This window comes from Blennius ocellaris (genome assembly GCF_963422515.1).
Source record: "Blennius ocellaris genome assembly, chromosome: 18".
NCBI lineage: Eukaryota > Metazoa > Chordata > Actinopteri > Blenniiformes > Blenniidae > Blennius > Blennius ocellaris.
This window is the reverse complement of record NC_137667.1, coordinates 14699488-14725264: the sequence shown is the minus strand read 5'-3', so window position 1 is coordinate 14725264 and position 25777 is coordinate 14699488. Positions and strand designations below refer to the sequence as shown.

Sequence of the window (25777 nt, the reverse complement as noted above, 5' to 3'; positions counted from 1 at the left end):
AAGTACAGTATATGTTTGGATTGTGGGATGAAGCTTTAATATCTGGAAAAACTGCCAAAGAAAAGCCAAGGATTGACTTTAGATGGTCCTACACAATACTCCACTCTGCCACCGTACAATTCCATTTCCATAACTTAGCATTTATACACCATTACTGGACTTGCGAGGATATTTTTCTGACTTTTTCCATTTGATTACGTGTTTAAATACAAAGATTGTTCTTTGCACTTCTTTCATTCTCAAAAAGGCATGTTGCTCGTTTGAAAGTCAACAACAGCACTTCAGAGTCGCAGTGAAACGATCAAACTGTGATGGTGACAGTTGATACTGAAGCTGAAGAGGTTGAAACATTTTCTTGAAGATTTTTAGAATATCTGTACTTACTGAAAAGTTTTGTACATTTCAGAACTGGTATTTCTGATTAAGTTAAATCGGGACATGTTTTTTTTCATAAACAAATATCTGAAGCCTTTGCTGATATAAAGAGTTTTTTGTTGTTGTTTTTTTTAACATTGACAAGCTATAAAATTGGCTGAAAAGCTCCAGACTGATTGTTATCTGAACAGAATGGTGGTCAGAGGTGATGCTTCAGCTGTACTGTGAGACAATGTCAACATGTAATTGTCTGGAAGTACAAGGTTTGGCTATTGCATAGTCATATAACTGTCAATATCGCTGTTGTGTTGGTGTGCATGAAGACATTTTTCCATCTGAATGATAACCTCCACGAGTTAATTTGAAGAAACTGCTCAAACTTGACAAACTAACTCGACAACAAGAAAACTGTACCCTGTAGAGCTGAAACATAACATTAGATTTTTATTAATTCAAGCAAACTGTTACAGTCAACAGTTACATAAGTTACATGGTATACAGTTTTGAACTTTTTAAATGTTTTTTTTTTGTTTTTTTAAACCAGGGTCTCTGTCCCCTTCTCCTCCTGCCCCCAAACATAGAAACAGCAAATCCATACAAGCGCAGGCAAGTAAGTAGTAACAGCACAATACATTCATCAACTCAACAATAGGTTTCGTACGAACAATAAGGCAAGTAGAAGAAAAGAACGGACAAACAGAAAAGGATGGCAGACATTTTCATTGAAATGAGCCAAAACAAGGCAGAACATATCCTTCTCTTTCCGCCCTCAGAAGGCAGTATCACGCAGGGTTTCTTCTCTTGAGCAACAGTTGCTGCTGCGTTGACGAACGAGGTAAGGCTTCTCGTTTGTGGGCGGGTACACAGTGACGGGGGGGATCGGAGGGAGAAGCTGCCTTTCACTGACGAGCAGTTCGTAGCTGCTCTTGGTCTGATTCTCATTGTCATCGGCTCCGGAACCAGTTTTCCTCAGTCAAGTAGAGGAAAAAAGGAATTCAGATGTTTGTCTTCGACATCGAATCCAACTCCAAAGTCCATTTCTGTGTCAGGTAGTGTGAGAAAAAGATTGACGCTGAACGTGTTCAAAGTCCATGGCTTAGTGTTTCTCTGTGACATCGCCTGACGTCAACGTGAGCAGAAGCGACTCCTCTGAACCTGGATAGAGACGAACGCAATCTCTTGGCATACATTTCCCTGGGGTAAAGGTTAGATGTAAGAGGCTGGATATGCACACAGGTAGCCAGGGCAGCCATATGCTTCCCCCTTCTTCATTGCAACCACACAAAAATCAGCACATGACACAGCAACACAATCTTTTGCTTGTTGTTAATGAAAACGCCAGTCCCGATAACAAAAAAAAAAAAAGAAAAAAAGAGGAGGAGGGGCAAGTAAAAGGAAAACCCAGCTGGTGTTCAGACTGTTCATGTGGTGGTCAGTATCGGACATCACTGGCTTGTTAAAACTGCATCTGATTAGGCAGTAAAATGTAAATAAAAGATATAAAGAAAGCAGCATTCGCTCAATGCCATGTTTAACCACCAGGTGGCAAAACTGTTGTAGAACTGAAAGGTAGATGCAACATGCATTTATTTTTCCTTTTCTATTTTCTTGTGAAGTTTTTTTTTTTTTCCCAACATCAACACACAGATAAACGAAAACAAGTGGCTCTTCAAAAAAGTTTTCACATAATGATAGTGAACGTGAGGGGAAATCCAGCAGAAACGAGATCATGTGGTAGTGCAGAAACTAATGAATGCAAAGTAAAAAATTATAAAATGAAAATAGACCAATGAGGGCAAAGTGGAGACTCTCCACTGAACACAAACCACAACGAGACAGAGATAACAGCTGGACAGAGGGCGATAACAAGGTTTCTCTTCTCTGACAGTGGGACGTGGAGGGCGGGCCACTTGTTTGTCCTTCTTCTTTCTACCCAACCCTCGCTGTCATCACTCCATCCAGTCCCCTTCGTCAAACTCAGACTCGTCCTCGGAGTCGGAGTACTCCACGGCGATGCGGCGCGACAGGATGGTGGCCACGTCGTTTCCGACCCGCTCGTGTTTCGCCTCCTGCTCTCGCTGCTCCTCCACCTTCCGCAGCTGTATGCCTGCAGTGGGGGGAGGAGGGGAGACAGAGGAAGACTTTAAGTGTCTGATGATCTAATATCACAGCTCTTGTCCTGCTGGATAATGCTTAATGCGATGCTTCTCATTCGATACGTCCGTAAGGAATCAAACGGTGGAGGTTGAGTGCTTCATTCACAAGAGGCCAGAGTCTCGTTCAGGGAAACAACCACTCAATTCTTCAGAGCCAGTTTGCTGGTGTTTTATAATTGAATGACCAGGGTGTAAAATGAGCTATATATGTCTGTATAACTTTACAGAAAGGAATCCATGTCAATTACAATTTTCCAGATCTCATCAGATGCATTTTTGGTACAGTAAAAACAGTAAGCAATTAACTTTAATGTAAGGCAGGAAAATGTAGCCAATGTGGGGAATTTTTGCTTTAAAAAGAACAAAAAAACCCGACACTGATACATTTTAATTATGCATCAATTGACTAATCGCTTCATCTCTATTCTCAGTATAGTTTTCTGAGCTATGGACCTCCATAAATGTGGAGCATTAATGTGCCAGAAACATTCAGTGTGCAGATGTGACATTAAAAAGCCTTCTGAGGAGGTAGAGGCCATAAAAGTGCCTCCCCTGAACATCGCCTCTAAAAATAATACCTTGCAGATATTGTTGCGGACGCTTGGCGTGAACCACGGCTCACCTTTTCTGATGGCTTCCAACAGGACGCTGCGTGCGTCGCTGATGGGCGGTAGATTGGCTGGATGGTGCCTCTTGAGCCCCACGTCGTGGAGCGTGTGCGGGGGCGGTGAGGCCATGGCTCCTGCTGAGGGGAAGGCCGGCACGGGCGGTGGGCCCAACGGACACGGGGACGAGCTCCGCGCTCCGGGGAGGGGCAGGGGAGGCGGAGGCGGCGGGGGAGGCAGGATGGAGCCGTCCGACTGCGTCCCGGAGCCCGAGGGCGGGCCCTTGTCCAGGACGTGCTGGAGACGGGCCGGGGACGAGGAGTGGAGGGGCGGCGCCACGGGCGGAGGAGCCGGGTGGAGAACCCCCGGGGCGATTTGAAGGGGAGCAGGGGGAGGCGGGATCGCCGGGAGGTGCTGCTGGACTGGCAGAGGGGGGATAGGGGGAGGAGGAGTGCCCCGCAGCCCTGACGAGGGCAGTGGGGGAGGAGGAGGGGGGAGAGGGGGAGGCGGTGGAGGAGGAGTGTTGGAGTTGAAGCCCGCCGTCCGCGCTGGAGACTGGGGTCTGCTGTCGGAGAAACCTGAACTGGAGCTGAAGGAGAGAGAGCGTTCTCTTTAGTTGTACGTAGCAGTCAGTGATTGTCTTCACACTGCAACACAATCTGAAGAGCAGCTTTTTTTTTTTAAGAGCAACAAGCACGTGGAACCATCCAGTAGTGCATCATGAAGAAATCAGGACCCTTGTTTTAAAACCAGTCGACAGGGGAAATGGAAAAGTCAGTTTAAACAACTCATTGAGCTAACGTTATCTTAATTAACTGGCATGCTACAGCTGATTAAATCTGGAAGCACCCATTGTCTGAAACTCACATGTGCTGTGTGAAAATGGAAAGCTTGGCTGTAGTGTTGAGTGTGACTGAAGGAGCGCGTGTCGGCACGCAGGCTTATTTTTTCCTCAACAAAATCTGATTATTTGTCTTCAATTAAAAGTGTGCAGTCGTGCATCGGAGGCGGCTGCTGGGAGGTAACCCTGTTCAATCTGCATCGCTGTCGGACAAATTCGAGAATATAGTCGGAGCGACGATGCCGAGGAGCTTCCAGCTTCAGATGCAGTTCGACAAATTAGAGGGCGGGGGACGACGCGTACGGCGGGGGAGTGCTGAAGTCCCGGAGCACCTGGATCTTACTGAAACTCGCACATTAATATGAGGACAGTAACTGCGCCGGCGATTAGCTGAAGCAGTGTGGGCAGATACAGCCACTAACCAGGACACTGCATCACAAAGGCCGATGGCAATCAATTCTCTTCCTACAGAGAAAATGTCTCCGCAGGCGAGAGATGAGACGAGGGAGGAGAGTGAAGCGTGGAGTAGTTTCTCTTGGCGCACTGGCAACAATATCCGTGCCATTATCTTTATTATGGGCGACAATGGAGAGCTGAAGTGAGAGAATGGGATATAGAATATGATGATTGTAACCCCCCCCCCCCAAAAAAAAAGCTTAAATCAGAGAAATTCATAAATGATACAAGAGACTGAGGTTGAGAAATGTTAGTGAGAAAGAGGGGATGGATTTTTGACAACTGTAAAAATCAATGTGTTCTGTGCTGTTGCCTTAATCATTCCCTCTGATCTCTTCGTTCCCTCAAGCAGTGACATATGCGGCAAAAAAGTGCAGCAGAGAATCAACCTGTAATGTGCTCAGTGGCCTTAACACACTATTGATTCTGCCCTTCCCCTCTGTTTTTTGTTTTACTTCATAGTTGGTTCACAAAATCCCACTACATCCCTTCACCCGTGCAAGGAAAAAAAAAAAAATTGCCTCCCTCTCACACAGAACAGACAGAAAAAAAATAATTGAATGCCATTCACCGTGACCAATTGATGAACATGTGGACAAGGAGAAAAAAAACAAGATGAAGAGATTGGGCTGGGATCGAATTTTTATCTCTGTACGCATAATTCTTGTGTGTGATTTTTGGGAGACCGTGTCTTGTCTGGTGCCCCACCTGATCACAGAGGGTGGCTTGATCTCTCCCAGCGAGTGCATGGGCGGAGGCGGCGGTGGAGGGTCGTGAGGTCGGGAATACATTCTGTCCCCGGTGCGGTTCAGCAGCTCGTTCATCTGGCTGTAGGGCAGCGCCGCCAGCGAGAAGGGCCCGTCCAAGTGCTCCATATACAACGGCGCCCTGAGCACAACAACGGGTTGATAGTTATTCCGTCTTGATGGTGCGGCAATGTTGTCCGAGTTTTGCTGTGGTTTGGTCACCAGTTGCATTTAAAAAAATAAATAAATCTGGTATTCTGGATGAGTCAAACTTGATGAATGTGGAACATAATGCACCATTCTCGGTCCATATTTTCATGAGATAAGATCATTCACAATCAAGGGATTTACATTTGGAACAATCTGGGTCACAAAAGTAACCTCCTACAGGGCACGTGACAATATTTGGTCATTTCCACATTTCACTAAGAAAACTGCATTAATGCCAGTCAAAAAATACACGTTGATATTTGTGATTGTCTTTTACACTTTTTGCTTCTGCAAAGCGTCTCTATTTTCTTTTAAAGTATGAAAATGATCAGATAAACCTCACATAAAACTAATATCGGTGAAAGTATGTTCCTTTTTCAAGAAAACGTATTTAATGCATCTATTGAGCCACATCAAGATAATCCTACTTTTTTTGCAAATAACACATCACATCAGCAACCACATACAAAAATCTATTGAAAGATGCATGCTTTTTTGGTGGAAGAGAACTTATTGATAGCCTATGAAATGTAAAAAAACAGTAGGACAGCATCTTTGGTATGCACAATGATTAAATTAAACTACACAGATATGGTGATTCTAAAGTCTGATGTTTCTTGTGTTTGGCCTGTTTACCCCTCTTTGGTGCATTCAGTCATTCAATCAGACTTTAATCAAACAAACTAAGCTGGCAAGCGAACTCAGACCTGTGTATTTGGGGCACACCAGCATGTGAACCTTTACCTCCACAAATAGAAGCCACTTACACAGAAAACACACCAGAAATTGTCATCAAGAAGTGGAATGTGAGCACGACCCCAGGGTGCCAAAGCGTTTGTTGACATTTAATTCAATATCTTTTTGCAAAACTATAACATTTTGACTTTAGAAAGATTTTCACATTCTACTTTTTTTTTATCATTGAATCTTGATGCAAAACACAGTCAAAACCTTTTCACAAGTAAGTGTTGATGCAAGGGTTCTACTCTGCTATCCCCAGTAAATAAGTTAGACACATTGATTACTTTTTATCCCTAAATCCAGTCAATGTTTGCCAGATTTGCTACGGTCTCAGGCCCCGAGCTGCATGTTTGACACCTCTGACGAACAGCATCAAGTCTCACAAAAAAACTAATCGGCCACTTCACTTGTCTGTTATCTTATAATATATTTGACAAACCTTCTATGTGAAAGAGACAAATCACTCCAAGGATTATTAAAAGCAGCGTAATCATTCACAAGAGCAGGAGATCAGAGGGCTTAAGCAAGCGCCAATTCTAATAAGCTTCCAACTTGCTGAAGATTAAACTGTAATAAAATCATCAGTGAAGACCGTTTCTATCACTCTGTGAGGGCGATGTTTTAACACTGACAGAATGACAGAAAGAAAGACATTTTGTAGCTGTATCACACCACTTTGTCATCGAGGCTAAAAATAGTCTCGCATCTAGTGCGAGAAATCACAGCTACTTCGCGTCGTCAAGAACTGCTTTGGTTGAACCAGAGAGAATCAGTAATAATGATAATAATGACGTCTGATCAATCAGCCGATTCTACATAGTGTGGCGATTTGTCCAGAATATGAAGAAAAATATATTCACAAGCTGGAATAGCGGGACTTATTTTTAAATACAAAAATCCATTCTCTTTCTCTGCTTGCGGGAAAGATCGTATGTCAGCTATTCAAAAGCTTGACAAATCCAAGAAAAAAAAACCCCATTTACATGAAATCTTTTCTTATTAGTCACTTAGACTGACAGGGAAATTAGTGAACATGAGTAGCACAGTGGCTCTGAGGCACAATAAATGCAATCACAACTGTGATGGACCTTAATCATCACTGTTGTGGCTGCATTTCCTCACTGCCTGTGAAGTGTAAATTGCACAGAGCTCTGCGGACTGGGTCTACTTTTAGTCATAATTTTTTATTTCTTTTAATAGATGTACATGATTACATCCTGCTGACAAATCAGCGCTTGTTCAATCAGCAATTTGAAGCCTGTTGTTATTTGAGCAAACTGAAGTACGAACCTGTTGTCGTGATAGCCCACGGATCCGTTGGCCTCTTGGTGCTTGTCTTCAGGTATGTCCTGAGCAAGCTCCGCCCCCAGCGCCAGCTTCTGCCACTCCTTCTTACGATCGTGGGGCATCCGCGGCACCTTCTCCTGTTCGGGTGGACGGTCTATCGCCTTCAGCTTTGAGATGAGGAGGCGACGATGGAGACGATGCGGGGAGTAATGGTTGAGGGGAAGAGCAATAACAGAGAGAGAGGCGGGAAATGGTGAGCATCAAGGATGAACCCACGAGAGAAAATTTAAGGATGATGACAGAAAAGGAGGCAAGAGGGAGAGGAGATAAGAATTTAGTCATTGCCTGTTGTCCTCTACAGCGACAGGCACAGTTGAGATATGCAGTCAGATTTCTTAATATAAGGAGAAATGTGAGGAAAGCAACAAGCATTTTTTTTTTTTACATTCTGCCTTGCTGTCTTTCTCTCTCACACACATACACACACATAAATCCAAAGTGTAATCATGGATCTAATCTACCTTTCTGACATTTACAGCCTTTTCTGAAACTGAATGCTGCTCCACATGATTTAACTGTACACATGCCACATAAACGTCCATATATCAAAGCAGCCCTTCCAGTAATAACGTGTAGTCTCCCCACCCCCCCCCCCCCCCATCTTAACCTCAGTGTTGTGGACTCTGCCTACGTACAAATTGTGTTGAGTTAGCCCTCGTACTAAAGAAAAATCTCACAGATTCTTTAATAAAGACAAGCCTGGGAGCAGAGAGTGCTCATTAACTGACCAGCTGGAATTTTATATATCGGTAATGAATTTTATAAAAGATAGATATATTGAAAGAGCTGTGATCTCGGGTCAATCATCAGCACTCTCCAGCTCCCAGACTTCAGCATGACTGACTGCTAACACACAGAGGTAAAAGAAACAGAGCAGCGTGGCTGCAGGAGCAGAAATCACATACAGTGTTTGAAAATAGTCACCATATTTCCACATACCTGCCCTGGAAGGTCTAAGTACCTATAGACCTGATCATACATGCGGGGGTCCTGCAACTACAAGAACAAAAACAAAAACCACAAGAGAAGCACCGGGGGTGAGGGAAGGGGGTTCAAATAAATCAACACGGCACAGGATTGAGCACAACACTGCTGCACACAGTCAACAGGGACAACAGCAGAGTGGGCGGTGAGAGCGAGTGGGACAAAGGGGAAAGAGGGGAAAAGAAAAAGTGCTGTTAAAACACAAAATGACAACGTGCACAGCTCGGGGGACGTCACAATGTAGGAGAGGACGTAGACACACACACACACACAAACACACACGTGGGTAAGAACAGCATCATCCCAAACGGACAGAAGACTGAGGTAGAAAGGGAAAGATCTCACTGGAATGGAAAGGACAGACGACAAAGGTGTGTTTCTGGATGTGGGAAAGACTTTCACACCTACAGCAACAACATCCAGTCAAGAGTGACATGAAAAACAAACACACACACACACACAGACACACACACACACACACACACACACACACACACACACACACACACACACACACACACACACACACACACACACACACACACACACACACACACACACACACACACACAAGTCCACTCAAAAAAGACAGGTATCAAAAAGAAAGACAACACCTAAGCCTCATGTTAATGAATTAAATCCTAAAATAGAAAACATAAAAAACACATATCTTTGAGGCTAATATTTATGGCAAAAAAACTTGAGTCTGTGGTTCTGTCTTTTTCAGTAATATTCTGACGATACACAGATAAATACTTAATTAATCTGATGATATAATTAGACTAAACAGCAGCTTAAAAAAACACACACACACACACACACACACACACACACACACACACACACACACACACACACACACACACACACACACACACACACACACACACACACACACTGGTATGCATGCATGCGCACACTTATAAAATTTCTATGTAGCACTTGTGTAGGAATAAAATGAACTCAGGTCACAAAATGACTCATAATTAAACTCCATACGCTTCTGTTTGGGTACATACAGGTGAACTATTGTCTGCTGTAGGTCTACATGCGGGAGGTGCTCTGGTGGATTACTATAGTAGCAGACCTCTGTGTTTGGGATTTGCTGTCTTTATCATAGTGAGGGACAGTGTGGTTTACTGCTGTGTTTTAATTATTTCTACAATAGCAGAGCTCATAGCTCCTGAGGAAAATCTTTTTTTTCCCCAGGCTTTGGCAACACAGTCAGGCATTTATTGTTTGTAATCTGAAGCCTATAATTTGTGTTTTAAAGCATTCATTAACATTGAATATATGCAGAACAGTTCAAATCTGAATCCAAGGTACACCCTGAACATCGTGGTTGCACGGTAGGTAAGATAGAACAATTTTATCCACTAACAAACTCAAAGAGCATCCTTTCATGTCAGCGTTCAGCCTCTCAGGAGTCAAACATCTACTGCAATACTACATCTCACAGCAGAAATACAATACAGGTTGGTGTGTGTGTGTGTGTGTGTGCATTTGTGCGTATGTGGCGGGGTATCGTTTCCTCCCGGTAATAATTCTACGTGAGGTAAAGAAAAGTGCTCCGAAACACAATTTCCAACCTGCAACACTGGCATATTCCATTAAAACCAATACCAATCAATTTCTCTTGTGTCACATAGATCCTTCAGGAGGGGCCCACCCCACTAATTCAATAATCTTATGTGCATGTGTGTGTGTGCTTGTGTTCCAATGAAGCATGCTGGCTGACAGGCAGCCGATCCAACACAGCGTGAGTTGTGGACAAAATCGTCCCTGGTTTGGCTCAATGGTGTTGATCCTCTCAGTCCACTGCTGCGGCCACAGAGAGCCTGAATGGTGATAAATCCAAATGCTAATGCACATCGATTAGGCTCTGATTCATCACGGCCCATTACCCTTGATGAGGCTCTGGCTAAGAGGAAGCCTCCGCACTAAAACACACATGAAGTCGTGCACAAAGACCTCCCCCGACACGTTTAGAAATCTCCGCTGGAACGCCACCTATCGCACAGTCAAATATTTTAACTTGTGGTCTTCTGCCATTTTTCAAAACTGTTGCTGAGCCACTAAAATCCTGAAGCATTTCGCCATATAATTTAGAAGATTAGTTCCACTCTGCCGAAATAAACCTCTGACTTCCTCAAAGGTTTGCAGTCCCAGCGTCTTGCTCGAGAGAGCACATTTTCAGAAATGGTGCAAACATAAAAATGAAGACACCCTCAGGTTTGTACAATGTCATTGCTGTGGTATTTATGTTAGAGTGTCGTTGCGATGAGAAGAGGTACGGAAGACGTGTGTTTACCAAACATAAAACACAAGTCCACTAACGTGAGTTGGCCATATGTAAAACATGAATCAGATCATTGTTATAGAGAAAAGTAAACAAGGGAAGGGGGTTGACTGTGTGTGAAGAAGGAAAAAAAGAAAATGCCTGCGTGAGTGTTTATGCGCATGTGCGTGTCACAGCTGTTACAAATGTGGCTAATTCCAGCGGGCTGCTTGCCTGCGCCGGGTCGCCATCCTTCATCTGAATGGACCGGTACTAGCAGAGAGAGTGTCGCTGTGTAAGCACTTGTGTGTTTACGAGCGTGCGTGACAGAGCAGTTATAGATTTATGTCATATACGATATTCTGGTGTGTGTCAGTCTCTCCGGGTTTGTACAGACCTACTCGCTCCAGGCACGTACCGTCGGTGTTCATGTTTCAAATGACAGACTCAGCAGAAAAAGCAGCTATGCCCCCCCCCCCCCCCCCCCCCCCCTGCAGAGGGGCCCGACCACCCAGCCGCTGCCAATAACACACTCCCATTACACAATACATACATTACTGCTGCTGATCTGGTAGTTTGGGCCGCACAAACGCATATAGTAACTATCCAAGGCTATATGTGGAATAAATCAATACACATTTAACAATCTAATTAATAAAAAGGAAAAAAAAACTGCAACGTAGTTATCAATATTCATTGCAGGATGTTGCGTGCAAAGGTTGACACGGTGTCCCTTTTGTGTCTTTTCCTTTCACGCTTTGCCATTTATCTTTGTAAGGACAGAAAATCGTCATTGTGTAAACCTGAAAAGAGCATCGATAAACTAAAGTCTAAATTCAGGCCAAAAAGGATTAAACTGCTGCCATCGAGAAAACCTATTCTTGCTCATGTGTTTTCGTGGCAGTTGAGTGTTTAAAGGTCTGGCTAACATGAAATAGGTGGAGAAAAGGCACTTAAAGCTTTTGGTCTACAGACAAGTCAAGGCTACAAGTGGAATGCAAAACCACTTGGTAGTGACAATGTTCCCAGTTGGAGTCTGGGTTGGTGGGGAGGGGGGGGGGGGGCTTTTAAGGGTCAGTTAAGGGTCATTAGATAACCAAGAAATGGTACCCATGGATGCATAGGGAGAACATGTGTTTACATGTTCTCCCTATGCATCCATGGGGACCATTTCTTCCCACAGTCTGAAGACATGCATGTGTGGTTATCTAATGACCCTTAACTGCCCCTTGCTGTGAATGTGTGGTATTCTGCCCCTCCGTCTTTGCCCCGTGACGGACTGGAGACAGTCCCGGGGTGAGTTCTGAGCCAAGGTGTGCCTCTCTGTCGATGAGAGGCAAATGCCTCCACGCCGCCATTCACCTGTCGAGGTTGTACAGTATGTGCTGCTAAAGTAATTTACCGCCATGACATGAATGAGGTGGTCATTTTTTGGTAGGATCAGTCTTGAAATCGCATCTCATTGGTTGAGTGTTTCTTTGGCACAAATCGTGTGCTTCGTTGCACACTTTGGACAGTGATTAAAGCATTTGCAATTTGATTCAAATGTGATTTGCAATAACTAAACATTGATCTGCTTCCAAACAAACTGCGTTTTATTTGGTGTGTATACGGAACAGAGCAGTCGAATCATAGCCCTTGCAGTCTGTGTCACTTTGGCACATTTTTGACCATAAATCAGGCTTTGGTTCGCTGGAAATGGAGGACCCTGAGGTATAGAAGACCCTGAGGTATACTGTAAAAGATCAATGGACCCCATAGGCTCAATCCCAAAGTGAATGAGCTTCTTTGCTGGTTTCAGTAAAACGTAACAATTTCTGCAATGGACTTACACTTTTCAGCGACTGAAAGCTGGTTGAACATGCATCGCTTTGGTAGTGGTTGTTGTTAAAACGTGCTCTCTTTGTAAGAAAATACAACAATCTTCCTTCCATTTCCAGTATCGGTGAACAAAGGGTTTTCAAGGACTCTGTGGCTTTCATTCTTCAAGTACATCTGGGATGCGGGTATGTACTGGAGGGTTGTTAGTAACACGCTGGGAGTGGGTAGTTCATTTGCCCAGAGCGAACCAGAGGGGGGTGAGGAGTGTGTGGGATGAGAATACAGGAGGGCTGCAGGCTACTGTGTGGTGAGCAGATGCTCTGGTGGAGGTGAGGGGGGGAGTGAGAGCTGGTGAAGGAGAAGAGAAGAGAGAGAAGTTCTTACCTGTGGGGAATTAAAGAAGGGAGAAGGGGTTTCAGAGAGGACTCTTAATAGGCTCTTGGGGCACACAAGATAAGGTATTTCCAGCTGCACGGAGTTAGATCAGGATTCAGGAAAGAGTGTGAAGCAAAGGTTGAGAGGGATGGACACAGAAGCAAAGAGGACCTGCACAAGAATTTAAATTTTTTTTCTTAATCTTAAATTATTTTCACCATTGAAATATAACTTTTTTTCCCCACAACTTTACATCAAAACTAAAAATTGTTTTAATTGACTCAAAAACCAAGACCCTTGCATTGCTTTGCTACAAGGACGGCAAGTCGAGACGACCTGTAATAAGCAGAGGAGGTGTGCAGATGTTGCATCCTGTGTTTATACCAGAGCATCTGGACCATTATACCACCCGCATCTACAGTTACTCAGTAGGTTCATAGATCACCGAGCCAGTCCGGAGAAAAATGAACCAAACATCCTAATAGTGCAGGTATTCAACCATCTATGATACAGTGACTAATATAACATGGCTGCCCAGTTACTGAGCACAGTTCAAACCTTCAGGGACTTTATCGTAATCTCATAGCTGTGCAGCTGCCTGAAGGTTTGGCAATAAGCTCTACAGACATAAACGCAGGAGAACATGTTCAAGTGTCTGATCAGTGAATACATTTCTCGGCACATAGAAACTGCTGCTTTAATTAGCTTTTTACACATACATCAAGGCAACTCGGGTAAAAAGGTACATTTTAATGCCAAAAAATAAATCATACTCATTAGAGGTACGTTCCATTATGAAGTGCCATCACTTGAGCTGTCAGACACACGATGCAGTAAGAGAACTGTGAACTCGGCAGCTTCACATCATCAACATGCACATTATGTTTCAGGAGGAAATTAGTGTTTTAAAAACGATGACACTGCACTTTGCTAATGACAGTTGAGGCCACCGGTTTTAAAGTGTCAAGATGTAAGGTTGTCGTTCAGTAAGAACATAATTCCTCCACTTGTGCCTGATACAATGTCTGAGGAAGACGTTAATAATGTTGGCGAAGATGTATGAACATTTGACAGCCAAGACCTTCACTACTAAATATTTTGAATACAACCATCACGTGCGATTCCTGCAAAGTGTATTCATTTACAGCACTATCGTGCCGCTGTCCTGCATGTTCTGGTCCCATTTTCATTATATTTGAATGACTCAATGCCAGGCTTTTGCAGTCTTGATGGAATGTGAGCTGTTATTTTGTGAGCAACAATCATTGAATATGTTGTTAATGGAAGAATTCAAATCTAAAGTCATTCACTGGCTGCGCCTCTCACTTGATTTCGTCTTTCTCTCTGCTACCTGTGAACAAGTATGACTCAATTTGCCTCAATTTTCCAGCCGACTGCGACTGTACACTTATTCTTTACAGCCATGTGATGTGAGCTGGGTTGAAAAAGGTTTATAATTGATTATAATTAGAGAACAGAAGTTGATTTCTCCTCCGTGCTTTAGAGTGGCTCAATTGTGTGGATTTAGACTTAAAATCAAAACCTACTCTTACGGTCCTACTGTGAGATTCGAGGTTTCGTTAGTTACGTTTTAGTACTTCACTAAGTGCAGATCCTCTCATTTAGCACGGGCTTTTTGTGTGTGTGTTTGAAGGATTTTGGTGACATATGCTGATGTGCAGCAGCAGCGTGCCTCCGTCCATCTGGCTCTCAAGACTCCACGCTGTCTGAAGTTTTCCTCGACCTTTGATGACTTTGGTGCGATGGACTTATTTATTGCCTCACATTTCGATATTTAAACGTATTTATCAGTTTAATGAAAAGGAATCTGCTCGGTTTGGATTCATTCAGACACGCATGGCTCTGCGACTTTATTTTAGCGCTGTCACCTGTACTGCAGTTGTAATCAGTCATCTCTCAGCCATCCATTAAAAAATGATCATAATGCTTATTGTGGGTGGCAGAGTGGTTCAGAGTTCAGCTTGAGTTCACGTGAGAGGACTTTTTTGAGTGGAATTTGCAGATTGCCATTTGTAAGCATGGCTTTTGTGCCGATATTCCGGTCCAAGAACATTTGAGACTCACTGGTAAGTCTAACTTGCTAATGGTTTGAATGTGAGTTTGTCCTTTGATGGACTGGAGACTGTCAGGGGTCTACTCTACTATTGTCACCCTCAATTCATCCATCCATCCCTTTTTTATACCACTTCATCCTTTTCAAGGTCGCGGGACCAATCCCAGCTCACTATCGGCGAGGGCAGAGTACACCCTGGACAGGTCAGCAGGTCATCACAGAGAGACGGAAAACCACTCACATTCACACCGAGGGGCACCAATTAACCTCACATGCCGGTTTTTGAAATATGGGCGGAAACCAGAGTACCCAGAGGAAACCTACGCAGTAATATTGATGGATGGATGCTACTTCTAAAGTGTGCCATGCTCAGCATCATCACTTGGTTAGGAAAGCTTCCTCAAGCTCCTCTCAGCCAGCCACTAATTTGCATCACTAGTATCAGCATGCAGCACCTGAAAAACATTGTTCTTGAGTACGTCATGTATGCTTTTGTTCTCTCCTTGACAATACAGATGGTGTCTGTTCATGCAAACTTGTTACTCCAAGTACGCCACAAAGATTGTGCTCGACAAATATAAGTACTTCCAAAGACCAAAAGTGCAATTTCAATTTCCACGCACACTTGCAGACAAATCTTCACACAAACAGGAAGATTATATCCCCCTGAGCACATGGAGCGTGGACATTAATTATCTACTGCCGAACTGTAATTTAGGCACTTGTCGTCTTTTCATGCTTTACTCAGATGGGATTTCTTCATGAAGTGCTTACAACAATGTGAGAAAAAGTTCTTGTGTTTATTCCACCAAAGTATTAGCGTGGTTCAGTTGGCACTCACAGCCTTTAATGAGAGCTGGCGGCAACGCTGCTTTTAAGGACAATTTTCGAATATTTATTCCTGCGAGTACATTAAACAGGAGAAATAGCCTCAAATTGAAATGTCACTAAATTCCGTTAGGGATGCCTATGAGTGCTGTAATGAGACAAGACTAAGAGAAGAGGAGCCAAAGGAGGGTTCTCCATGGAGAATTCAAACGCTGAAGACAGACGTTGATGAAGTGCGGAGTCTCACGCTGATCTCAAAAAGAGGCGGAGAAGCTTTTTTTTTTTTGCCCCCCCCCCCCCCCCGACAACTTTACCCATCCGTCCGATTCCTTCGCAGTGTCAGAGACTTTCTTCTTGCTGCTTCCTTCTCCTCTGACTTGCTCAGCACATAGTCGACTGCTAATCCACTGAGGCCGAGGCTAACTAATGAGATTAGACCACTGCGGGTTTCCTCTCCCCGCTCTCCGCTTTTCAGCTATCAGCTGTCTGGCTGTGCCGTTGAGCAACTCAGTGTTAAATGAACTTTTAGTTCTATTACTAAACTAACAGTGATGTGACTTAGAAAGACGATGGCTGGTGACTGAATTGAAGGAAGTGGGTGAAAACATTCAGTCATTCTACTTTTTGTGAAAATTACAGTCCCTGGTTTGATTTTGGACTCGAGGAATTTACTCCAGGCATATGACCCCGAGGAGATTTTCTTTACAGTCTCAAGAAGGCATTTTAGTTTTAAACACTTTTCTAGCAATAAGGTTTGAGAGTGTTTCACAACAGAGTATAAGTCCTACACGTTTGCTGTTTCTGTGCATCAATAAATTCTTTCACTAGTCTTAACAATTTCATTCAGGTTATTTACAACCTATGATTCAGAGTGTTGACAATTTAGATTCAAGGTTGTTTCTTAGCCAAATACAGCCGGCGTGATATTGAGTGAATTGATTAAAACGTGTCTTCAAGGTCAGAGATTGTTTTCATGAATGTCCAAGATCTGGACACGTCTTTCAGAATGTAGATGCTCTTTATTTATATGCAATAAAGCTGTATGAATACATGTATATTATTATTATTATTATTATTATATGTTCACCGGAAGGCAAACAGGCAGGTACACTGGATTCAAGGACGATGCCTTTAGGAACACTGCAAAACAGTCAGAAAAGCGAACGCTCACTGAAAACAAAACTCATCTGTATTTATGAAACATGTCAGGATTTTCCCGTGCTTCTGCACATGAACTATTTATTCAAGGCTGTTTTGTTTGTATGTTCTTCATGGATAATTCAGTGTTTTCTTTCCTTTAATCTTTTGTTTTAGTCTTTTAGAGGAGGCAGCGGAGTTGTTCTTGCTTTGTGAGTATTAAGCTCTGTTGTTCAGCACATTCACGGATAATAAATCCGTTAAAAACATAAATCTGTTGCTCCAAATGCACGTCCTGGATTGTATTTCATCATTTCAACAACACACTCCCATCAACAAAGTCTTGTTAAAGCACTTTCTCGTTTCTTAGAATGCACATATTGTGATATCGCAGTTCAAAAATAATTCCGTACCTAAGTCGAGAGGCTGAATGAGGTCAGTCTCAGGTCACAGCCACCGCGCCACATTTGTAAAAGGCACAGCTCTGCTGCTCATCCCTCAAATGCACGTTATTTACAACTATGGTTATCAGTTAACAGTGAAATAAACACGCTTTTCAAAAGTATAAGATTTAAATTCAACAAAAACGTAATGAACCAGAGACAACCTTTTTGTGCATAGTTGACATTTTGTCATTTCTGCATTTGTCTCTCTGTGTGAAACTGCTTAAATTAACAGTGTCCAATATATTTTATGATTCAGATGAAATGGAAGATATCTGCAATCTGCCGCTCTAATAACAAGATGGAGTACAAAGGGTATACATAATTACAGCGGCGAATGCAAGCTCACACACTGAACACCATGACTGAGAGGCACATTAGAATGATCTGGCAGAACCACTCACTGAGATAATTGATGAAGTGTAAAGTTATCAAAGAGTTATTTACAGCTTAAATTTTCAAACTCACCCATTTAGTAGGTCTATGTGTGAGAGCTCCATCTTTGTTTTAAACATCCAGCCTGTAAGTGAGTCATTCTGCACACACACACACACACACACACACACACACACACACACACACACACACACACACACACACACACACACACACACACACACACACACACACACACACTGCACTGATCCTCATTCAGACCATTTATTCAGCAGATGGTTACACAAACACAAATATGTGTACATAGTTCCTGTAATCTATCCCGTTCTCCCTGTGAATGTCTCCCAGGCCTTTCCATGGGGTCCGTCTATCCGCCAGAGTGGTGAGAAAGGAAATGAACATGGCTTTATAAACTGAGCCCACCCGGGGCTTTAATTACAATGAAATCATAGGAATGAGTTTCGGCCATTCGCAGCCACATCAACTTAACCTCCTGCAACAAAACCAGGAAGCCAGCAGCTGCATTTGCGCTTCACATTTTATTAAATGCCAAGTAAGAAGAAAATCTGCATGGCTATGAATCAAACTGAACTGGCGAACTGCCTGATGTAAATATTACTACATTCCAAAGTATTTTTCTTTTGCAAGAGCTTGTACTGTGACCTCTCTGTGCCATGATCATTAAAAACCTCGTAACCAACAAATTAGATCCTCTACGTTCCCATGAACCCCTCAGTGGAAAATCATGCTGTTTATTCCTCATTGACGTGAGTGTAATAAGCTTTGATTGACTGCACGGGGGCAACATTGAGAGCAAGGACTGCTTCCCACGCAGGGAAAGAGCAAGCTGGTGCTGATTAGAGATCCTGGTGGCGAGGGTGGGAAACCCCATCCGCTTTGAATAGTGGGCTCGGCATTTGATGAGAGAAAAGGAGCTTTACGGAAAAGCAAGGAAGCCCCGTCAGTTTAAATTGTTTGCGAGCAGGAAAATCAAATAGCTGATTGCATTTGTATATCGACATCTTCCACGTGAGGCGGTTTACTTGTGTGCGTGCGCGCTTGTGTAGAGGCAGAGCAATAAAGCACCGTGCGGGGGCAAGTGAACAGCAGATGCTCCCATTAATTAGATGTAATGATCACACAAGTCATAACTAAGAGGGTTTGACTGAAGGAAGAGATGATTAATCTATGAGTGGTGACTAATTAATGCATTAGGCTGTGTAGTACCAAGCCAAGCCTGAGAATATATTAGTGAATCACTCTGTCAGCTTGTTCATGCAGGGCACATCAATCTGGGACTGTGGAAAGTGCACTTGTCCACTTCCTCCATGCTAAACTCGCTGTGCTACTGTTCACCATGAAGCCCTCCATCGACGCCGGCATCTGCACACATCTTGAGACATTTAAATGCAGGAACAAAGGGCCCTGGGATTTTAATTCAATAGACAGACCTTCTGTTTCCGCCTCTCCTTCCTCTTGTCTTCCGTGTCCTGCAGCATCTTTTCCCTCCACAGGTCAAAGAAGTAGGACGGGTTGGTGTAAAACTTTAGACCTTCCTTTCCGTCGTCCCTGCAGAGGGAAACAAGAAATTGTGATTATTGAAATATCGTCCAAAATTTGAACATTTTGCAGTAACTAAAGACAAATAAAAGAGGATACTTGTCGTGATCTCGCCCAAACAAAATCTAATGGGCATTCTCTTACCCATTAAAAAAAAAAATATATATATTTTTTTTAATTACTGTGAAATGGATGAACAATGCAAAAAGCTACACATTTAAAAACGGTTTGACATTTCAAGTTGAAAAAGAAAACTCAAATAAACTACTGCCTGAGCCTAATCTTTTTAATGTTTTAAATTGTAGGCTGACAGACACACTTTGCTGTAAATTTTAAACAACACTGAAAAATGGCGAGTGAAAGATAAAAGGAGATTAATGTATATTATTATTGTGCCCAATTTGGGCCACTTTAACTTCTTTTCCCTCAAGAAATCATCATTTAACGTTTGTGGTGGATAATTGTTAATTTCCTTCATGTTATCTTTTATTTTCATTTTCTTCTTTACTCTTTTGTACTCCATCGCAGAAGACCCAGCCGATGGTGGTCACGAAGGCAAATGATGACAGGATGAGAAACAAAAAGAAAACAATGACAGATAGAGGTAGTTATTAAACCAAAGGTCCCTCTTGACAGAGAAATTATCATACAAAGCGAGTTAAACATGCCATCTGCAAATGTGATTTCATATCGGCATGTGTTGAAATTGCCCCAAACATTTCTTGATGGCGAAATAATCAATTCAGGATATTGAAAACAGAATTGGAAAAGAGAAGATAATGGGTTTTAAACACTGACGTTTGAGCCTTTGGACAAAAGAAAAAAAAAATGATGGAAGAAAAGATGCAATTCAGTATAAAGCGCACAATCACAAAGAACTCAAAGAGCCTGGTCGTACACACTAACTGAACCCACGAAGGATTGTGCCCGGTAGACCTGCAGGATAACACACACACTATCACTTTAGTTCATGCAAATCAATGAATGCGCTCCACAAAATTCGTATATTTTCTTGATGTTGATTTGGTGAGAGATTGTTACCGTAATTGTAGTGTTGTTGTTGTTTTTTTGTTTTTTGCTTTTGCCAAATTCAGATTTATTTGCTGGAATACTCCAATATTTCTCCACCAAAATGTCCAACTTCACGTTTGTCTGCTTGAGGGTTCTCGGGGCTACAGCTGATCACTGCAAACCAACGCAGACGCGATACTCTTATCAGCTGATCGATCCTTCATATATAGTCTAATTCGCACTAAACCTTTAATCAAAAGCTATAAATGTTTGCATGAGACTCGCATGTTTTGCAGACTGAAAGCACAATCTATTTAGTTTCGGCAGGATCTCGATAATCACGCCCCGAAAATGCGACTAACAAAGGTCAGAGTGTGAAAACATCAATGCTTGAGAAGACGGTCCACAAATTGAATTGATTCTCTTAATTTCAGGGTTAATTTTTTGTTCAATTCAGTTAATTTAGTGCCTCATCCTCATCTGCAGTAACAGAGCAACAGCAGCAGAAGCACAATTTGCAAAAAAGAAGCAAAATTTACCACAAATGTGCTACGTATGTACACACTGTTTAACAACTGAGGTCTGACTTCCCATTTTTAATATAATAATAACTGCTTTATTCAAGTTGGATCCAATCCCAGCTGAGTGAAGGGCAGGCTACACCCTGGCCAGGTCGTCGGTTCATCACAATGCTAAAACGAGTTGGCAATTAACCTAATGGGCAAATTGCCACTGCTCGGCTCATTAGTGGCACCAGGCACTAGGAAGACCTCACCCCGACACTAAAATACATTTCAAAATGCTACTCACTTTACAAACTTGAAATGGTATGGCACTTTGATGCATATCTGACTTAATGACCTAAATGAGCCCTGCAGAGCGCTAAGATTTGAGGAAGAAGCTCTGCTGGTCACTGATGACTAACAGTTACTGAACAGTTTCTGTTAAAGTGCTTTAGAATGATTTGTCTTTTGAGCTCACCAGGACATATTTTAAATCACATCTGAACAGCTTTCTCTTTATGATGGATTTTTATGTGTGATGTCCTTTCCATTTGAATCGTCTGTGATCAGTTCTTTCTTTTTTTTTGGTCACACAGACCACTACACCATTGTAACGTTCCAGAAACACACACCAAATATCAGATTTCCAAAGTTTGATAGATGAAAATACACTTAAATGAAGTGTGGGTCATTTTCATTCAATTACCCCTACTTTTTGATGTAATTTCACCTTTGTGGTGTTTTTCAAATCCATCCTCTGCAAGGGCCAGTGGACACATTTGTGGTTGTTTTTGACATGCAGAAAGCCCACAGTAGTTTTTAATTCTAAAATATACATGGCTGCTTTCATCCCTCGTCAGCCATGGCTTGGACGGGAATTATTTACAAATGACACGGATAAGAGTGAGAAGGCCGAACATGAAAAGGCAAAGCTTCAAAAGGCGAGCGAGGAAAGTTTAATGATTTGCAGCACAACAAAGGGAATAAACAGAATTCAACAATGGGATAAGACAAGAGAGCTACTAGAATGTGTGCATGTTTGTGCTCTGCAGGTAGGATTTGAGAATTTGTGTAAATTAGTATGCTTGGTATCCCCCTGCACACACACACACACACACACACTCACACACACACACACACACACACACACACACACACACACACACACACACACACACACACACACACACACACACACACACACAGACACACACTACGAGCTGAGTGTTTGTGTGCTTGAGCACAGACGCTGAGCTCAGGGTGGATCAGAGACATAACAGCCTGGAGGAGTCCCATTGAGCCTCCCAGTGTGGTAGAGGAGAGGAAACTGAGGAGAGCAAAGTAATCTAAAAGATCAAAATGTGGGACGTATTCTAAATTATGAATCACAGAAACGAAACCAACGCCCCTAATCGTTCCTTCAAGTTTGATCGACACAAAATTCTAAATGATGTAAAGAGTGGATGAATAAATTAACACCTAAAACAGCAGAAAATAAATATTATACTTACTACTTTAATAATATGATGGTTCAATGAGCAGACGGCATGGTGGCACAGTGGTTTGAGTCGAGGGTTCGAGGCCAAAACAAGATACTGACCCTAATAAACTCAACTGGAGCCAAAAAAAACATTTTATTTTAGCTTGCCCATGACCGTGAAGCTCTCCAGCAGTACCGAGGACAATTATAGCCGTTTTCCTCTTGAAATGTGTAAAACTTTCCTTTTTTGGCCACAACAAACATGGGAACATTGATTCAGGCGAGTGTGTTATGTTTGCTGTGGTTCGTACTACTACTGGGTTCTGTTTACCCTACAAGATTTGAAGCCATGCCAGCCACACTCCACTGCAGCAACTATATATACAGAGCAGAGCTAAACCACGCTACTCGGGGCTACTCCATCCGCTGCTAATGGAAAAATGACAGCAGCTTCCACCAGCCTGTGAGCAGGGCTTCAGGCTTTCAGCATACATGTTTTTATGTATATTTCATCAATCGCTATTTAACCTGTCTAAACAATAGGTGAGCCATGGTTTTTAGTCTTGATGATATTTAGAGTAAGACTAAGAAATAACACTGATACCATGTTAAGGCTCATATATTAAAATACGTAAGCATTTAGGGGGGGGGGTCTGTGTTTGTGCAGTTTTGCATCTACACACGAGACACACATACAAATGAAAAATGTTTGACCTGCAACCATTTCACATGACTTAGTCAGACGAGACAGTATGACAGAGGGGCTGTAAGATGATGCAGGAAGAAAAACAGTAAGTGGGTGAGGAGAAAAAAAAATAAAGTGAGAAACCAGCAGGGTGAGATGGCTATGAAATCATAAAAAAAAAAGGAGCAAGAATTCTGGCCAGCAGAGCTTTTTATGGATTATTTGTCTTCAGATGACTCCCTCTATCACTCTCCTCGCTGGGCTCAACCTCAGGAGCCAAGGGAGATACCCTGTGTCAAAGAGGCAGAGGCTTGCCAATAATAATAGCAACAGAAACACATAGAAGTGCACTCAAGATGCACTAAAAGACCTTGAGAAATGGTATAAACTATCAGCAGTGCACATACCAAGAGCAAAAAATGTATATTTAACGATCTACCTACTCTAAACCCAATACATCAAGTCCAAACTTCCCATCCTTTTGATGTCACAATTACTCCGAATGTCTTTTATCCGCAGTCCGTGGGTTGCATCAGTGTCTCGCTCAACAAAAGCTTTTATAATGGCAGGAAAGGAAGAGAAGTGCAAGGGAATTGGCCAAATAAAACCTAGAACTCTAGGCCATTTCAGCACTTTGTGTTGACACAGTGGGGTGCAAAAGTCTCTTCTGGTTCACATCAATAAACTACAAGTGGATTTTATGTTTTGCACTCTCCGGAGATTAGAAAAAGAAAAACACATGTAAAGGTCATTATAGTTTTCTGTCACTCCCATTTCAAGATGAGTGCTTGAAATGTTGTCACGACCGTTGACTTTTCCTTTAAAACTTGTTTTCTTTCAACATCATCCTCTTTCCAACAGACTTCATAAGTCAAAACACAGGCACAAAGCTGGATCTGCAGTTAGTCATTATACGTATGCGGAAAATATCTTCGCAATATCTGTGGCAGACTGAGAATATGACTGTGTACTGTGAACTTGATAACAGAAGGGGAAAAAATCATTAATAAAACATTTGTTTACACTATGGCTCAGTCATGCATGTTACCGCACTGCATTAAAAAAAGCACCGCCATTAATAGGCATCGTGTTTTGTTTTCCTGATTATTATTCAAATTAATCTGAGAACTGTCTGAACCTAGTTTGCCTCTGTTTTATAGATGGAGGAGTATAAGATGGTGTAGATGGCGGAGGATCAGCGTGGCTCTGAAGCTTCAGCTTGAACTTCCACATAAAAACGAGGCATGGTTTCCAACTTAGGGAACGGTGAGTAAATCAATTGTTCCATCTTTTCAACCGTGGCTGCTAACTCTGAAATGCTTGACTCTCTACTTATGACACACGTGCCTTTTCTCATCTATCTATCTATCTATCTATCTATCTATCTATCTATCTATCTATCTATCTATCTATCTATCTATCTATCTATCTATCTATCTATCTATCTATCTATCTATCTATCTATCTATCTATCTATCTATCTATCTATCTATCTATCTATCTATCTATCATCACAGAAGAAGAACCTCGGGCATGCTGGGTATAAATGGCTTTTTTCTTCAAACACTTTCCAGTTTCTTTTAATGTCCAACAGCCTCTATTCCTGATGCAATTCGCACCCACACTTAAATTGTTGTTTTTCGTAAGACGTTCTCATCTGGAATGATAGACTATCATCATTTAAGGAAACACTTGACTTATGTGTTGACTTCCCCACTCACAGAGTCAATATATGCTACCGAGCATCATCATTCTGGCTCGTTCAATGGTTTTAGCAATACTTGTTTCTAGCATCCTTCATTTGTGTTGGTGCGCAAGGATAAGAAAGCATATTTCTACGTCCAAGCAGTGGTGATAGATGTATTTAAATCCTATAACAGGTAATCATGCGGTTGAAGCAAATTAATTATACTAAACAAGTATTGCAATGACAATATGCAGTAAGAAATAAAATTGTTCTCTTTCACACTATAACACACTGTTGACAATGAGGTGTCAGTTGGTAAACAAGATGTAGCACTTGTATCCTTCATTTTCATTTAGGCTTTTAAACATCCCTTGTCTGTGAGCGCTCCCTTGTTGTTGTCTTTTACTCCGGCTACACGAAAATGTACTTCGACTGAACAAAGTGTGATCTGAGACCGTTTTTGATTCAAAGTCCTCTCTGACTTTGTGATGGTAATGAAACCGACCTGTAGGGAGTGAGGATGTTGAGAGGTGGCGGTTCCTCGCAGGTGTGGAAAGTCTCCTGCATCGGGACGGGCAAAGACTCGCGATCAAACAGCTGCTGGTCCTGAATAGTGGAGCTCCTGAAGGCCTTCCTCATGGTAATGTCCTGAAGAGACACTGTGAGGGTAAACAGATGGAGAGGGCATAGAGAATGTAGTTAATAAATCAGGCTCCCAGTAATCTGATACGTGTGTGTTTGCCAACAGTGTGACGAGCAGACGAAAGAATACGATGAAGACATGTGCCTGTTGTTTTCAGATAAACATACATACACCAACTGGCAGACTTCCTGTCTGTGTCCCGTTCAAAGAAAAACACAATAAGGACCGTCTGCTTTCATCTCATCATTATCATAATCAAAATTGACACTGACATCATCACTCGAGCAGTCGCCACCAACATCACAGAGCACTGAAGCTATTATAAACCACTAATCATCCTCCCTTGGGCTAACGCTACACTGTTGCTCTAATTGGTTCATTTCAGTTCCCCTGAA

General features: G+C 42.4%; 1 protein-coding gene across 1 annotated transcript in view; it reads right to left on the bottom strand.

Annotated features, from left to right (window-relative positions):
* Nucleotides 1-852: 852 nt before the first annotated feature.
* wasf1 (WASP family member 1) overlaps nt 853-25777 on the bottom strand; it is a 62373-nt gene continuing 37448 nt past the window's right edge. Inside the window, exons 4-10 of the mRNA XM_080513858.1 lie at nt 25245-25398; nt 19265-19382; nt 8417-8473; nt 7421-7584; nt 5142-5321; nt 3154-3725; nt 853-2482 (exon numbers count right to left, since the gene is read on the bottom strand). Of these exons, the coding sequence (XP_080369984.1) occupies nt 2325-2482; nt 3154-3725; nt 5142-5321; nt 7421-7584; nt 8417-8473; nt 19265-19382; nt 25245-25398 (1403 nt within the window). The 3' untranslated portion in view covers nt 853-2324. The remainder of the gene's footprint in view (nt 2483-3153; nt 3726-5141; nt 5322-7420; nt 7585-8416; nt 8474-19264; nt 19383-25244; nt 25399-25777) is intronic.